The sequence below is a fragment of the Sturnus vulgaris genome, chromosome 19, assembly GCF_052056855.1.
Source record: "Sturnus vulgaris isolate bStuVul1 chromosome 19, bStuVul1.hap1, whole genome shotgun sequence".
Taxonomy (NCBI): domain Eukaryota; kingdom Metazoa; phylum Chordata; class Aves; order Passeriformes; family Sturnidae; genus Sturnus; species Sturnus vulgaris.
This window is the reverse complement of record NC_142261.1, coordinates 11,464,460-11,480,444: the sequence shown is the minus strand read 5'-3', so window position 1 is coordinate 11,480,444 and position 15,985 is coordinate 11,464,460. Positions and strand designations below refer to the sequence as shown.

The following is a 15,985-nucleotide window of genomic DNA, read 5'->3' as shown; positions in this document are numbered from 1 at the left end:
CATGACTGCAGTTTTATAAATACTCATGGATTGTTCTTCCCCCCTGAAAAGAAAACCCAAACAGCATATTCACTGGAGTCTACAGGAACACCTTTATAAAAATAAAATTTACATTGATTATCTCTTCAAGGCCACATCAATGTTTATAAAACTCCATTAACTTCAGTATTAAAAATATTTTAAGATTTGATACAGTTAAAACATTTTAGTCATGGAATCCCAGGCTCATCCTTAAAACATTTATTTTTACAAGCCACGAAGAGGAAACTAGTGTTCATGTGGTTTCCATCCTTCGAAGAAAAAAGTCATTATTACAGCATAAAGAAAATACCCAGTTAGGATAATGAATGTGCAGCCAACCGGCCCAACATAAAACCAGGATGCAAGGAAGTAGATCATCAGCAAAGACATCAGAGTCCTGTAGCTGGCCAGAAACCTCAGACTGATCCTGGGTCCCCAGTTGGGGCTCGTTCTGTCCCTCACCACAGGGCTGTACCTGATTTTCTGTAGGAGCTGGGGGTTGGTCAGATGATAGCGACAGAGTCTGCCAACAAAATCATCCCTGGAGCAAAGCATTTCCATCTGATCTGCAAACTGAGGGAAGAGGCAGTTAAAAGTTAGTGCTGTCATAAAGTAACTTGTTTTATGATTTTCTTCATTTAGAGAATGAGGATTACAGGAAATGGGGGATCCAACTGCACTTTTAAACAGCAGAACTGTCTTAGTGCAGATTTGCCTTGTGTTTTCATGCCTAAATGCTTCTAAATAGGAAAAGCAAATTCTTTTCTTAATTCTGAATGTTACTCTCCTGTTCATCAATCATGAGGTCCTCTAATCACATTTGCAAGGTTTTGTGCAGGAAAAGCAGAATTCCAGGTAGAGAAGCAGGCCTCATACTACCAGGAATTACCCATCTAGACCACAGTAATGGAGTAAGAACAGAGGTCCAGGTGGAGCAGGAACAGAACTGTGCAGCCCAGGCAGGCAGGGCTGTGCTTACCCTGTGGTTGAGCAGCGAGGACAGGCGGAACAGCAGCCGCACGAGGGCGGCGTTCTCGTAACTGCGGATGGGCTGGAGCTCAGTGTCCCCCTGGTACTGCAGCTCAAACCTCCGTAAGCCATTTATGATCTAGAAATGGGAAAACAAACACCTGAGCTTGCAGCTCCCACCTGAAACACCTTTTTACTGATATCTCTCTTAGTCCCAAGCAAATTCCATTTCTCTTTATCATAGGAGGAGAACTTGTTTTTTCAAGAACAAGCCAGGTGGTGATAGAATCGTTTTTCTCTCACCTGGTACCTGCCCAGGGGTGTAAGAATGAGGCCGTTCTCACTGGCAATGCAGTCTGGAAGTTGTTTTTTTCCATTCTCATCTTGAGCTGTCCCACACTTCATCATCATCTGAGTCAGCTGGGCTTCACTCAGCTATGCAAGAATAACACAGTTCTAAAGCAGGTGTTTGATCCACCCCCTATTTAATTTATTTCTCACTTAACAAACTCATTAGCACTGGAAGTCTTTGACAGCCAGCTCAGATACCAAGAACTGCTAATAGCCCCTCAGACATTAAAATGAGATAAACCTCTCCAGATTTGTCTGTTCTTGTCCAGTTCTAGAGAAGTTCTCTGGTTTCTATCTCCCTTAGCTCCCAAGGAGTATCAAAGAGCTGTCTCCTAGAGCAATTCTGTACCAGGGAGTATAGCTGCAGACAGTTCATCCACAGCTGCAGTTGCATTTTTACACCTCTACATTTAGAAGATACTGGAGAGTTTTTCAAAACTGCCTGTTTGGAAATATGAGGACAGGCTTGATATAAACAGGTTTGGTATAAATTATACAGTCCAAAAGAGTGATCACTTAAAGTAGATTTGATACTTAGAAATTCAGAACACCTAATTCCATCTCTATTGAAAAGGGGTTTTGAAGCATGAGAAGATGTCAGAATTTGCTAGCAAGGTCTCTGCACAGCTTTGTGACCTCACAAAGTACAAGAGACACAGATGTACATTTGACAAATTCTGACTCTTGTTCTTGCTGCACAAGTTTCTAGAAAGATGTTACTCACCTTAAAAATCTGGCATAAATATTCCAATGCCTTCTCTAAATATTCATCTGTTTTTTTGATGCTGTCCTGCCCAATTTCATCAAGGTCATTGCCTGTGTAGGAGCCATTCACCTCAGATGGTGTGAATCTAAACCAGGAGAAGAAGGACTGGCTGGCCATTGTCTCTGCAGAATGGTCTGAGATGGACTTAGCTGTCTGCTGTGCCTGACAAATTAACTGGGCCAGTTTTAACACCTAAAACAAAAAACAAAAATTGTGTGGGATAAGATAAAGGACCACTAAGATTCAATACATGGATAAAACTGTGCCTTGATAGCTGAAGGTGAGAGCAATCCCAGTAAAGTCACTCCCTTAGTGCACATGGATTTGTGCTGTTAGCTGCATTTCCAATAGCTCTGTTGAAGCATTTAAGAAACCTCAGTGCTGCTTAGGTTCTTCGGCTGCTTTTTTTTTCTTTTTCCTGCTGCTTTTGTCTGCTGGTTGGTACTGATCAATCAGAAAATCACAGTGAGCATGTTTGAGTGGAAATACCATATACTGCTCCAAGGCAGCAAGCTGTTACCTTATTATTTATTAAAGAGAAGCAAATTTTTACAGCTGTGCTGGACTGAGATGCCTCAGGGTTCAGAAGTCACTGTCAGCAAACTGAATTATTCAGTAATGCAGGAAGTTTTCCACTCTTAACTTCTCCTGATATGGATGGTCAGCACTGAAAACATCTGTCACAGTAGAAAAGCAGGTGACAAAGAGTTTGTTGCTTACCAAATTCCTGACTTCTGCACCAAACATCTGTTTATACTGGAAGTCCTGTCCTTCCAGGCTGTAAACATGACTCTTCACCTTAAATGAGGCATCTGTAACAGCTGGAGACCGTGATGACAGAAAACTCCCACCAAGAGTGGGGCTCATAAAAAGTCGGTGTTGACGGTGGGGAATAACAAGATCTGGCTCCAGGAATAACTGTTCTCCTAGAATTTGATAAAAAGTAGTGAAGATGGTTACTTAATACTGGTCTTGCTGGGGAAGGTCCAGCTGCCTTAAAGCTGCTGGGCAACTTTATTTAGAGAGAGTTCTAAAGGGAAGGAAGCCTTAATTACTGCTCATTATTTACTTTTCTCTGCCTAGAGCAGAAAATGTCAGGGTGTATTTAATGCAGACCATACAAAGCAGCATTTTAAGTTTGTAACATTTTTCAACAAAAGGCAATGGAGAAACAGACTTCAGACACTAATACTTGTCAAATCTCACCACTCTCAAATTCACTATACCCTAATTATCCTGAAATGCATGCATGGCTTCTACTAAGTATAGAAACTTTCAGAGATGCATAAAGTTTAAATCCTGAAGCATATAATGAAGTAATACAAGAGTAAGAAAAACTGACAATTGTAATTGGGTTCTTTATTCTTTAAAGAAAAATTGTGGAATGCAGTCTATGGTAATTAGGAGAGAACTACAGACTTACTAAACCAATTGGCAAACATTAGTGAAGACAGACTTTTGAATGGCCAAACAGCATGAAAAATGGCAGAGAAGTCCATTCACCTCAGTGCTTCTGAGATGAGTTATAACTACTGTGAAGAAAGACTGAGACAGGACAACACAAGATGTCTAAATATCCTTTTACCTTTCAGGATCATTTCAGCTAGATTGGGCTGAGCAAAGACCTTGGCTACTCGGAACACCATGAGGGCATTTTTTGGACTGACCAAATCTGTTCGAAGAGCTCTGTTCAGAAATCCCACAAATAGCTTGGTATACATGAGCAGATTTTCCTGAATGAAGGCAGCCCTGCCAAAGTGAGTAGAGGATTTGTGAGTACAGCTATTTAAAGAACTGTTATTTTGTCTTCTACCAAATAAGCTACTAAGGGAATGTTTTATACTGTCTCTGGAAAGATGGTCAATTTACACTGAGACAAAAGAAGACTCCTAAAACAAAAACTGGTGTTCTAAGAAATCATTCTCTAGTCTCATATAGGAATTTCGTTCAGGCTGGTGCATAGCTCCTGAAATCCTGCTGTTTTACTCAGGATCTCCTTGAGGCTTGGCTCAGCTCAGTCCCAGCTGCTCCCCTCCTCACCATTTGTCCGAGACGCTGCGAGGCAAAGGCTCTGTGCTTTGGGGAGGCTTTTCAGGTGCATACCTCCAGGGCTGCAAGTAACTCAACCACATCTCAAGAACCTAAGCAAAATCACACAGAAACCCACGTGAGAGCCAAGATTTTTTTGGAAAGGAAGGCAGGAAGGGTTTTTTTGTTATTTTTTTTATAGAAAGAATTCCACTGGTCAAGAAAAGAGAGATGTAAAGACCAAGAAACAGCTGCTGAACAGCAATAATTAATAACTAGTTCTAATAACTAATAACTAGTTCTGTTGAGTACAGGCTTAGGTGGAGAAGCAGGTACATACTGCTCTGAAGGAGGCATCCAGAGGCCAGTGGCCAAAACAGTGTTGCAGGAAGATATAAAGCTTCTCCTGGACAAACCGAGGAATCACAACCCTGCAAAAAGATTCACACATGTATAAACTGGCAGCAAATTTTAAAAACAAAACACCCAACCCTACCAACCAACAACCCAACACACTTTCACAAATGCAAACAGAAAGAACTGAGCAAAATTTCTTCTTTTGTTACCTGAAACTACTTCAAGCCATTGAATTTCAACTCAAATTAATAACTACCAAATACTAAATTAGCCTTGGCCAGAATCCTCTGATAGCATTTTCTTTTCTCTATAGACTAGTGCAATAGCTGCTGCTGAAGCTGCCCTTTCTCAGAGGATGTTAGAAACAGAATCCATTATCTCTCATGTTCTTTTAATAATGTACTTCTGTATTTAGCATCAAAACAGCATAATTCAACCTCTCAGAGGAAGCTGAGATTTTCGTGAAGAAAGCTCAGCTTTTCAGTTCTGTACATTTCAGAGACATGCTCATGTACCAACCTTTTAAACTCCTCCAGTGGGCTGGCTGTGTGGGAGTGGGCTGAAGGGGAGAGAGGCTCTGGTTTCAGGCTGTTGCTGAAAGCATGCAGATGTTTCACAAGCAGTCTTACCACCAGCACATGCTCTTCAGTGGGCTTGAATGACTCCTAGATTCAAAGCAAAAGAAAGGCAACCAATGAGTGTCATTTGCTAAATGTCCAGGGAATTCAGGAAAATTATACTGTCAGACTGAAATACAGGAAATGCTCTCTTCCTTCTAGGTTCTTCACCATAGTTTGGTGCCACCTGATTTTGGACAGGCTTGCTCCCCAGGACAAGCTGCATCAATCTTCTGCCATCAGTTCACTAAGAAACAGCAGCATATTTGGATTGTAAGAAAAATTATCTACTCTAATGCATTGAATTTTGGGCTAGCTTTAAAGAAGATAATAACTTGTAGATTTTGACTTACCCCTTTCTGAAAAAAGAATATTCAGCCTTTCATTATGGTTATAAGTTCATTGCTGCAGAAGCACAGCAGGTCCTTTGTTTATGCTCATGGCTGGCTTTACTGAGTTCTCCTTCCTATGCTGGTACTCATCAGCCTTACAGGGGAGAATAATCCTGGACAGTTACAGTAAGAATAAGAACTTTTTCAAGTCCTGTAACATCCTGTTGGTTCTAAATCCTCAGGGGGAGAAGTAGCCTGGGTGGGAGCAGCACAAGGAGTGATGGTGAGCCACAGGGATGGCACCAATGAGCAAGGCAGTGTTTGACAGAGCAGAGAGGTGAACAAAGATGTGCTGCCTGTCCTGGGTGGCTGCTGCTGAATGTGCAGCACCAACTCCTCTGCTACTGTCACCTGCTTTCATAGTCAGCTAATCTCAATCCACCACTGAAGGCAGATTTTGAGATTTGTATTCTGTTTCATAAAAGTTGAGAAGAATAATGTACATGAAGTGTGAGTTACAGCTGCAAATATAATGGGAAGTGCTGGAAAGGTGCATTGGATTAGCTGCAAGAAGTTTCCAGTTGTTGAGGCAGGGAGGGAATGTGTGTCTGTGTCTGTGTTTTTGTCCTTTCTCAGCAATGCCTGAGGCAAAGCAGATCTCTTTTCACACTCCTAAAGGTTTTGAATACACTGTGACATTCACTCCAGGCTCCATGACAGACACAGTCCTGCAGCCAGACCTGAGACTCTTCTAAATAAACCTTTACCAGTTCTAATGAAGGCTGGGCTGGTTTTTGACAGCTCCAACTTGTATCAGCACGTTTTCCACAGTCCTGATGAGTTTATTCAAGAAGGTAGAACTCCAAGAAGTTGTGTGGCCCTTGGAGTTTGGACCAGGATCTCCACAGCAATGAGAGAGGCTGAGTACTCTGCTACAGGCCTTGAAAGGCTGTAATTTTAGAAATCCCAAGCCCCCCTTGAAGGTACCCTTGGAACCACCCTATTTCAAGACATTTTGGGTGATATTAGTAGTTTTTCCACATAGTAGTTCTTACAATTTCCTCTTAGCCTGGATCACCACCATTATGAATGTCACTGGTTTAAAAACTACTTTTCCCCCACAAGTGTTTTTGCTGTCAAATCTTTTCATACAGGATGGATGTATGCCATTCTTAATTCTTGATACAGTAATTAAATAAATGTAACAGTAAAAAAGATCTAAAGTAGTACTTTCTGTGTTCCTTTCTAAACAGCACCTTGAGATATCATAGCACTTAATTAAAACAAAACAAAAAAAAGGATTAAAGAGCAGGGAAATGCCATGTAATGCTAAAGAGCTTTATAGTAGAGAAGCTTAGCCCTCCCCATTCCCAAAATGAAGACCCAATGAATAAAGGGCTGAAGAAGGGAAAGAGGAATCAGCAATCTGTTCCAACAGGAATGTTTTTGCATGCACATTTCCTGAACAATCTGCAAATGTACCACTTGTGCTTTTGCAGAAGTGGACAGTCAAATTGACATTGCCACCACAAATTTAGTATTATCCAATGACATTTCCTTGGCTAAAAACCCCCAGATGTTACCTACCTTAATCTGGGTGACAGCCATGCAAATTCTGATCTTTTCTTCCACGCAAGGTTTGCTTAAATGACTACTGTGTGAGAGGCACAAATCTGCCACTGGTGAAGACAGCTTTGGTGCCAAAAAACAGCATAGCTGGTAAGTTTTACATTGCAAGAATGCATCTCTAGAAACAGAGTTTCCAATTAGTCCTCATAACATGCTAGAGTTTAATTCTTTTCTCCATGAGCTTTGCTAATATCTCTCAGTATCTGTTTCACTGAACAATTTGGTGATTTTCAATGCAGTGCTCTCAAATTATAAAACCACACCTTGGCAGAAGAAGCTGCTGTACAGTCAGCACCAATACACTTCGCAGATTATATGATGGAACAAGATTTTTAAAAAGGAAACAAAATGAAAAGATGGTAATACTTGGTATGCGTGGAGGGCCTGGTAGCTGGATTGGGCAGGACTACCGTGGTGTTTACTGGAGATACTGAGTCGGTAGTGGAGAACCTCCAGCTGAGACAACAGAAACAAAAAGGAAGGGGGGAGGGAAAAAAAGGAGAGAAGAGAGCAAGAGAAAAAAAAAGTGAGAATGAGCCCAAGGAAGAAGGGTGGGGGGAAAAATGAACATCACAAATACAGTCAGGGACAACATATCACAATAACAACTGCAGCCACAGTATCCTCTTTTTTTCTGGTGTTCAGTAGATTGAGTCCACAGTATTTCTTACCCTTTATCAACTTGGAAATATAACTGGGAGCAGGTGTCAAAAAAGGCTGCTCTCTTTGCTGTGCTCAGAGTAAGGAATGGTGGGGCATATGGAGCTTTTGCCAAACAAATTCCCCATTTCAGAAGTGAATTGAACCGCAGCAACAAGAATTTACACACTGTTACAATATTTTATTTAAAAATGGAGTAAGAGAGCAGTATTCTGCAAACTTTTTTACATCTATTTTGAAAACTTTGTTATTTCTTTCTCTTCTGCTGGAGAAGTAGTTTGTACAAAGAAGAAACTCAAATTGGACTTTCCTGTCCAGAGAAATCCTAGGTCTTCTCTCTACTTAAAGGCCATTTGGGAAGGCTGCAGGTTTTGTGAATTTCCTCAAAAGAGGAAATTACTTTTGCTATTAGGGAAACATGACACATCTAAAAAGGCAAAGTCATGCCTAGCACAGTGTTATATGCTGATATAAAAGGCATCTTGCCATAACACTGAAGTCTCTGCAGGCCTCAGCCAGATCCCTTCTTGAAGGAACAGCCTGACCAGTATTTTCTGACTATGACGTGAAGAGGATACTGTAGCAACAGTGACACACATGTATGAAATTAATGAAAAAACATAAAACAAAAAATGTACACTACACAGACCCCAATGACTGTTGTCAGGCATCTAAACTAACTCTCCAGATCACACCTCTGCTGCCTTTAAACAGCCTCTACCCCATCTCCTCCACTGTCACTTTGGCAGCTTTTGGTTTCACACCCTCAGAGTGGCAGGATTGTTACTGCAGGCTCCCCAAGAGCTTGGGCAGATTGTCTGCTTCCAAACTGACTGCCCTGCCACAGGAATCTGCAAGCCCCTGGATTTTAATGGGTGTTCCACATGCAGTGCTGGGGGCTGAACACCTGGCATTGGAAGGTCAGGAAGCATTACATAAAGTTGTATTACACTATTTCTTTTTAAGGGTTTCTTGTGGCAACAGCAGAAGGGAATAGGAAAAAAGATGCTGCACACTCGGACTCTAGATCATCAGAGAGAGAAAAAACAAACAGACAAAAGAATTGGAAAATAGTTGAAGTAAAAGGGAAAACAGTGACAGCATAGCAAATAGCATCAACCTCAGGTTCACAGCAGACCCAAAAAGAACTCAAAGTTGTAATGTGTATCTTCTCAAATGAAATTGTTTACTATTCATTCCCAGTCTGTCTACTACTTATAAAGGGAAGTTTGTGATGACATTAACAAGGTTCAAGGAAAAAAATCTATGATTCTCCTTCTCAAGAAAGTTACTTATCTGTCTTGGCCCATGAAAGCAAACAAATCTGGCTGCAGGACAAAGAGTGAGCAAGTTCTGCAGAACCTCATCCCACCTTCCAATACAGACATGCAGCCATTTCAAATCAAAATTTGATGGTCAAACAGCTCAAGCCCCGGGACTGAATGGTCACTGACTGTCCTTCCTCCCAAACACACAGAAGCCTACATGAAATCAATGAACCTGCAGAATTATCAATAATTTTAAGAATAATGTATAGGGCCATCTTGGGTTTCCAGTCAAGGTCTTTAATGCTTGTGTTAAAGCAGAACTTACAGTTCTAGATGTTCTACTTCCTCATCTGAGGAACTACAAGGCAGATTGTTCTCTGTCAGCCCACCCAGTCTATAAAGTTCAGTTTAAGCATCACTGGCTAATGAGCAGTCCTGTCCCTCATGTGGGATCCCAGAAATCTGGAGTTTTTGAGCTTTCTGTGCCTGGAAGCTTCCAGGCACAGAAAGCTCAAAAACTCCAGATTTCTGGGATCTAACACCTAACTGATCTGGAACCTTTCCTCAGTCCTGCAGGAGAGATCCTTCATCCATTTATGTATCTCATGGGGAATTCCAGTCCCTCCATTCCACTGTTCCACCCTCCCCACAAAAAGGAAGACTTCCTATTTTACATGCTCATGATTACTTCCCATCAAAGATGAAACTAAAATACCATCAGGGAGTTATGGCCTCAGGTTGTGGCTCAACACACCTTGTGGAAGATCCTGAAGTGCTGATTTCAGAGAACTGTAAGCTCTACCTAGGCCCTACTCCACCATAACGTGGAGAGTCATTGTCTGCAACTGCTGCTCCCTAGTGCTAGAAGAGAGCATCTGAAATACAGAGGGTGAACAGAGGAGAGAAGTTTAAAGCAATCATCATTTCTGGCCTAAGCACAGCGCTTGATGCACAGAGACTGGACAGACAGACAGACCAAAGGTACTTCAAGCAAAGCCTTTCCATCACAGGTGCACAGCCATGCTGCTGGGAGTCCCAAGTGGAGACTTTGCAACATTAGTGATTTGCACTTTGACCTCAACTTTGAGAATAAAAGACAAAACCCATCACATTTCAGCTCTTCAATGTTTTTCCCTAGCAAAATATAAATGTGTTTTATTTCATATCCTGTGAAGGATTAGAATTTTTCAATCAACTCTCATATTGCACTTCCACACAGGAATAAATACTGAGTAGCTTTTATTATTTCTCTCCCCTTCTATGAAAGTCCCACTGAGACCCAGAGGGAATTCAGAGGATCAACTTTTTCTCCTTCAAATTCCCTTTACATTTATAATGCCTTCAATCTTAGCCTCCCCAACACTTACTTACTTCTTACATGCAGTAGTTTGTTACTGAACAGGCCACCACAAACTGCTTACAACAGTGAATTATCTGAGCAAGAACTTGTCAGATAATCCAAATTCTGTAGCTGCAGAACTGCTTCTGACACCGTTATGGTGAAAAGCATATTTTGGAACATGAAATAATAAAAATGGCAGTTTAGCAAGATTTTTTTTTTTTAAATTTTGGATTTAGGCTAAAATATGGTTACAGACATTAGAAATTACTAATTGGTATTTCAGGAACAGTTGCTATCTCTGCTGGAAATCAATTTTAGCTATTTTTAGCAGTCATGTTGCCCCAGTGGGATTTAACATAATGGTTTTATAGTGGCACTTTCTCAATCATTAGTACTTTGATATTGATGTTCAGATTGTTGTGACCATCCCACAAACTCATCTTGAACAAAAAAAGAAACAAAAACCAGAACAAACTAACACAACTTCTGTAATGAAGGCAAATCTGGATGACACACTTATTCACAACACTCTTTGTAATTGGATTATCAACTCTGGCACACTTATGTAGATACTCTGGGAAGTTATTTCTTTCCTTTGGACCAATACACACACAAAAAAATTCTGCACAGAATAGATTTACCCCAAGGTAAGAGCTCAACCACCAGGTGATGCTCACGAGTGCAGTACAAACTATTACCTTGACGTGAGGGGATTGCATTTTCTGATACATTTCCAGTGAATAATGATGAAGCCACATTTCAACAAAGATCTGCAAAACAAATATTTTCTCAGCTAGGGAAAGAGTAATAATCCCACACTGTCAGTCAGAAGATAAATATAAGGAAGACCAGAGTATATAACTTGAAAACTAAGCTGTACTGGTAAACAGACAGCACCTATTCAAGATGTCTCAGTTATCATGCCAATGACTGAGATGGCAAACTCTTAGCACCTGCCAGGCATCAATCAGTCAGCTCAGCAACATGGTAGGAACTTGTTTCAGAACAGTTAAATCCGGATTTTCTTTTCCTTCCCTTAATAATGAACAAAACCATTGGCTGTGATTAACCTCTGCCTTTGGACAGAGCATAGAATTGGCATAAGATTTAAAAAAGAAAATCAAATGCAGAAACTTTTCCAGAAAAAAATACTCAAATACCTGAGATCCTTAGTCTAAGAAAATATATTAAGTGCCTTTCTAAGCTACAACGTCACTGCTTCACAGTGGTTCTTTGTTGCATTAACAGGAAGCAACAGCTGCACTGCTCAATTCCAAAACCAAGCTAAAGCAAACTGGCCTAACTGCCTCTGCTTTAAAAAGAAGAGATCCCTCAGTGAGCAGAAAAAAAACGTTGCAGGGCGTTTTCTTCCTTAAATGCAAGGTACCTGAAGCAGGGTTTCTGATCTCCAGATCTCCTGGGAGGCCGGGTCAGCGTTCACAGAGGGCTGGTGGGCAATGTGCCGTTTCAGCAGGCTGGTGTGGTGCATGCCATAGGAGGAGAAAGGCACTGCTGGGGACCTTTGAGGACAAATGCATGGAAACAGGGAAGTCAGGGAGGCTTGGTGCAGTACAGGAGGATGTAGGGATGTATCATTGCTTTTAACCAGTATTCTATAAACTTTAAAACAGTCTTTCAAACTGCATAATTGATTACACATTTCAAACTTCTGCAACTTCCTGTAATTACTAATCACTTCTACTGTAACTATAGCCAAACACTGCATTACTATTCCTATGTAATAAGTACATACAGATGGAAGTGTGGAGGTGTTTGTTTGACTTTGTTCCAACAAGCCATATTTTGTCTCCACTGCTCCCACAAATTGCCCTTGACACTAGAGCCATTACCTGGGAGTAGGGGAAGGGATGGCTCCCCCAGGATTTGAAGAAGGTGGGGGAAGGACACTTCCTTCTGTGGGTAGGAAACACTTGAGGTATGTGTCCACCAGGATGAAGTAAGCGCTGTTGGAAGGGCTGACGTGATGGGTGACAGGTGAATTCTGTAACAGACACACAGGATATAGCTGGGGTAAACACTGCTGCTTTAAACCAGTGCTGGGGAGTGATGCCAGACCCCCTCAGCATAAAAAAGCAGAAGCCCAGTGGTTAGAAAGGGTGAACTGGCAGCAAAGAGCCCTTGGAGCAAAGCTAAATGAGCTGTAAGAGAAGGGCTGCTGCAGCAATGGCTGCAACCAAGCACGAGAGAGGGAACAAGAGGCAGAGGAACCAAATAAGCACAGCCCACAGCACCAAGCTGTCACTCTGACTGTAGGGAAATCCTTATTGGATACAGGGGGAGAGAAACTATTTGGAATCCATTGCCTGCTCCTTGCTGGCATGAGAGTGCTTACTGGGGTATCCAAGGTGGGTGTTGTGTTTATTATCCAGTGTTGGATCATCAAGTGAACCAAAGCCATAAAAAATTCCAACAGAACAGATGAAACTGCTGTTAGTTTAGCTACACAGCACCCCAGCAGGCTCTCAGGGCATTATGGAGAAAGGCCAGTAGTATTTAAATGGAAAAAAATGTGAAAGGTACTTACCTTCTGTGTAATCAAACTAATTGCAAAGTAAAACATGTAATATTCAAATGGATCTGGAAAAACAGAATTAAGGATCACATAATAAAAACGAGGTAAAGCTGTTAGGTATTGGGAGATGCTGAATAGACACTACATTTGTGCTTTGTCAGTGCTGAATTACCTTGCTAGAGCTTTTGAGCAAATTCAGCCTTGGCTTCTTGCTTTCCATCTGACTGAAGCATTGGTAATGCAGGTGTTCTCTGTGTGACAAAGTGTGTTTGTGCTACTCTTGGCACATCTGACTATTTCAAACTGAAACCTGCACAGCTACAGCTACACTGCTTCCAAAAGTACTCTAGCTGCAACATGAACATGCCCTTTTCCTACCATATTGCATAAACCACAAAAACAAAAATTGTGAAATACAGGCTCTACTGAGAAACACTGGGAATTTTCTTCTTGGCTGGATTAAGGCCAGAAATTCCTCCAACAATGTTTGTTTTAAATTGTAATCTAAACATTTTTAATCAGCCCAAACTCTTCAGCATGACCTTAATTTACCCCACATACACAATACATGTAGAACAGAAACAGTCATGATCTCTCAGTTTTAGATATTAAAAAAAAAAATAGATACCCAACGATTAAAAGGATACTAAGAGCCAAATTCAAACCTAAACCACCAGATGAAGGAAACTGGACTTTGTTGTGGTATAAAGAGCATTCTGGTAGAACTTGCTCTTGTATTGAAGCCTTCACAGGGCCCTGAAAGAGAGAGTAATGAAATACTAATCTGGCTACTCAGCATATTGCAAAGTATGTTTTCAGACAGTGAGATTCTGCATTCCAGCATTCTGGAAGGAGCTCTACATTCAGCTCAGTGGGGTTTTATTGCACTGCAGTAGTTCCATATCCAAATGCAGAGTCTTTAGAGAACTCTCAGCTTTCTCTCTGAAAATGAGTATTCAGTATTTTTTTAAATTTAAATGCAGCATTTTTTTTAAAAGTCTTCACTGAGACTTTTCCAGTTGGAGTGGGAGCAGCAGGGTATTGGTGTTTGGCTGCTGGTTTTGTCCAGGTAACTGAGCTGTGGACCAGCAATCACCACATATTTAAATGAGGTTTCCTTTTGTTAAAAACTGTAGGACTACCTGAACCAATTTCTAGATAGCATGTAGGTGGTAGCAGTGGAAGAAACACAGCAAACAACTCTGCAGATGAACACTTTTGTTGGAAATGTGACACTTCACATCCAGGATAGCAGTCAGATTCAAACACAGAGGAACAGAGCACAGGCAGGGAAGGCATTGCTCTGTGATTAGTTTAGAAAACCTTTCAGCCCTGCAGCTACTAATAACCACACAACTCTGTCTGGAGACAGAGTAAGAATCACAGTGCAGCTTTCTTGGCTGAACACACATATCCAGCTGCTGAGAACCACAATCTCCTAGAGATTTTATGGCTGGGAACTCTCCTCCTCCAGGAGCCATTTCAAGAAATGGGTCTGCTCTAAACCTGGAGCACTGAAGCTATACCTCGGCCTATACTGAAATGTAGGTATAAAATTCATGCAAATTTCCAATAGGTGCAACAACAACTACATTCCCTTCTTACAAACTATTCGGTTACTCACTGGAAGATATGAGACTGGGAAATCATATCTGTACTCTTCTGCTTGGAGTTTGTAAACCAGCTTCATCATTGGGCCACTGCAAACAAGCATCAGAAAGTGAATCCCATGGTAAATACCCTCTGCTGCCTCAGTTCTGTGAACTCAGGTTTGCACAATGGAAAAAGGTCAAACACTGCTCCTTTGTTCACCAATTTATTTCTTAATCTGTGCTGAAATGAATGAAGTTACCTGGGATCCAGGAAATCCAGAGCCACAGAATATTCATTAGGATTTGTTCTGCCTTGCAAGCAGCGAAGATTCCAGCCCACGATGATGCCATCCAGGCTGCCAAAAATGCTCTCCACCAGCCATGGGAAGATGCCATGTAGTTCCTTCAGGGAAAAGAGACACAAAGAATTAATTAATGTGCACAGTTCCTCACTTGGACAATCTCTACTGCATGTACTAGAACACACAGAGCTATGTCTGCCATTTATTGATGACTGTTTCTGGTTTATCACTTAGGCAGATCGTCCATTCAAAACATTGCATTACAGCAATGGGGAAACCCATCCTGATTTCTGATCCTACTGAAGTTGCAACAATGCTCATCAGAATCACTTGCAGTTATGTGCCATATTTTAAATACAAGTTGCTTTGTAAGCTGAGGCTGAAAGGTATTAATGAAGAGCGGTGAAATGAAACAACCCTTCCTTTAATGACTAGAAAAGGTTCTTAATTCTTGGCAACATTGGATTCCCACTGTTTCACCGGAGGCCCCCAAAACTCAGAATCACAGAATCAGTTAGGCTGGAAAAGAGCTGAGATCATCGAGTCCATCCTGTAACCAAACAGCACCGTGTCAACCAGACCACGGCACTGAGTGCCACATCCAGCCCCTCCTCAACACCTCCACGTGGCTCCACCGCCTCCCGGGCAGCCCGTCCCACACAGTTTGTCTCGATAAGACAAAGAGCAACAGAGAAAACAGTAATAGAAAACGAAACAATTCCCCTGAAACTTGCCAAGCAGCGAGGATCTGAAAAAGCCGAGACCGCTCACCTTGGCAGGCAGCTCCTCGATGACGGTCTCCAGATCGTGGCATCTCTGCGCAAACGGTTTGTTGACACAATCCGCCTTCAGCGTGGCCTGGGACAAACCACAAGGGAAATCCGATCACGGCTGCCGGGCAGGGCAGCACTTACCGCGGTCACGACGCATGAAAATCCCCCTTAGAACCTCTGCTCCGACAGCCCGGGCCGGCCCGCGGGTGCCCTCACAGGGACAGCACCCGCGTACCGAGACCCCGCTGCCCGCCCGGCCCGGCCCGGCCCGTTCCCGCTGCAGCGCGGCCATTCGCAGCGGCAGCAGCAGGAGAAGGAGGAGGCTGTGCGGCCCGCACCCACCAGCAGGAAGCTGGGCTGCTGCAGGTGCGGCCCGGCCATGGCTCCGCTCCCCTCCGCTCCGGTCCCACAGCGGCCGCCGCGCTCCCGCCGCCTCCCGCGCGCC

At 42.3% G+C, this 15,985-nt stretch overlaps 1 protein-coding gene across 2 annotated transcripts; it reads right to left on the bottom strand.

Annotated features, from left to right (window-relative positions):
• Positions 1-73: 73 nt before the first annotated feature.
• SMPD4 (sphingomyelin phosphodiesterase 4) lies at positions 74-15,985 on the bottom strand. Of its 2 annotated transcripts, XM_014894721.2 has the most exons (19): positions 15,883-15,985; positions 15,539-15,625; positions 14,726-14,868; positions 14,498-14,573; positions 13,521-13,629; positions 12,886-12,938; positions 12,191-12,342; positions 11,728-11,860; positions 11,039-11,110; positions 7,437-7,526; positions 5,012-5,157; positions 4,476-4,566; positions 4,148-4,248; positions 3,693-3,856; positions 2,828-3,033; positions 2,066-2,299; positions 1,294-1,425; positions 1,001-1,129; positions 74-594 (listed from the first exon to the last, which is right to left on the bottom strand). In XM_014894721.2, the coding sequence occupies exons 1-19, from the start codon at positions 15,919-15,921 to the stop codon at positions 268-270; spliced, it is 2,484 nt and encodes an 827-aa protein (XP_014750207.2). In that variant the 5' UTR covers positions 15,922-15,985; the 3' UTR covers positions 74-267. The 2 variants fall into 2 exon arrangements, with proteins under 2 accessions (XP_014750207.2, XP_014750208.2); XM_014894722.2 differs by lacking the exon at positions 7,437-7,526.

Coding starts and splice junctions, on each gene's coding strand:
- SMPD4 (XM_014894721.2), bottom strand. CDS start 15,921: ATGGCCGGGCCGCACCTGCAGCAGCCCAGCTTCCTGCTG. Junction 4,249..4,475: donor TGGATGCCTCCTTCAGAGCA/GTATGTACCTGC, acceptor GATTTTGCTTAG/GTTCTTGAGATGTGGTTGAG. Junction 2,300..2,827: donor GTGCAGAAGTCAGGAATTTG/GTAAGCAACAAA, acceptor TTTTTGTTTTAG/GTGTTAAAACTGGCCCAGTT.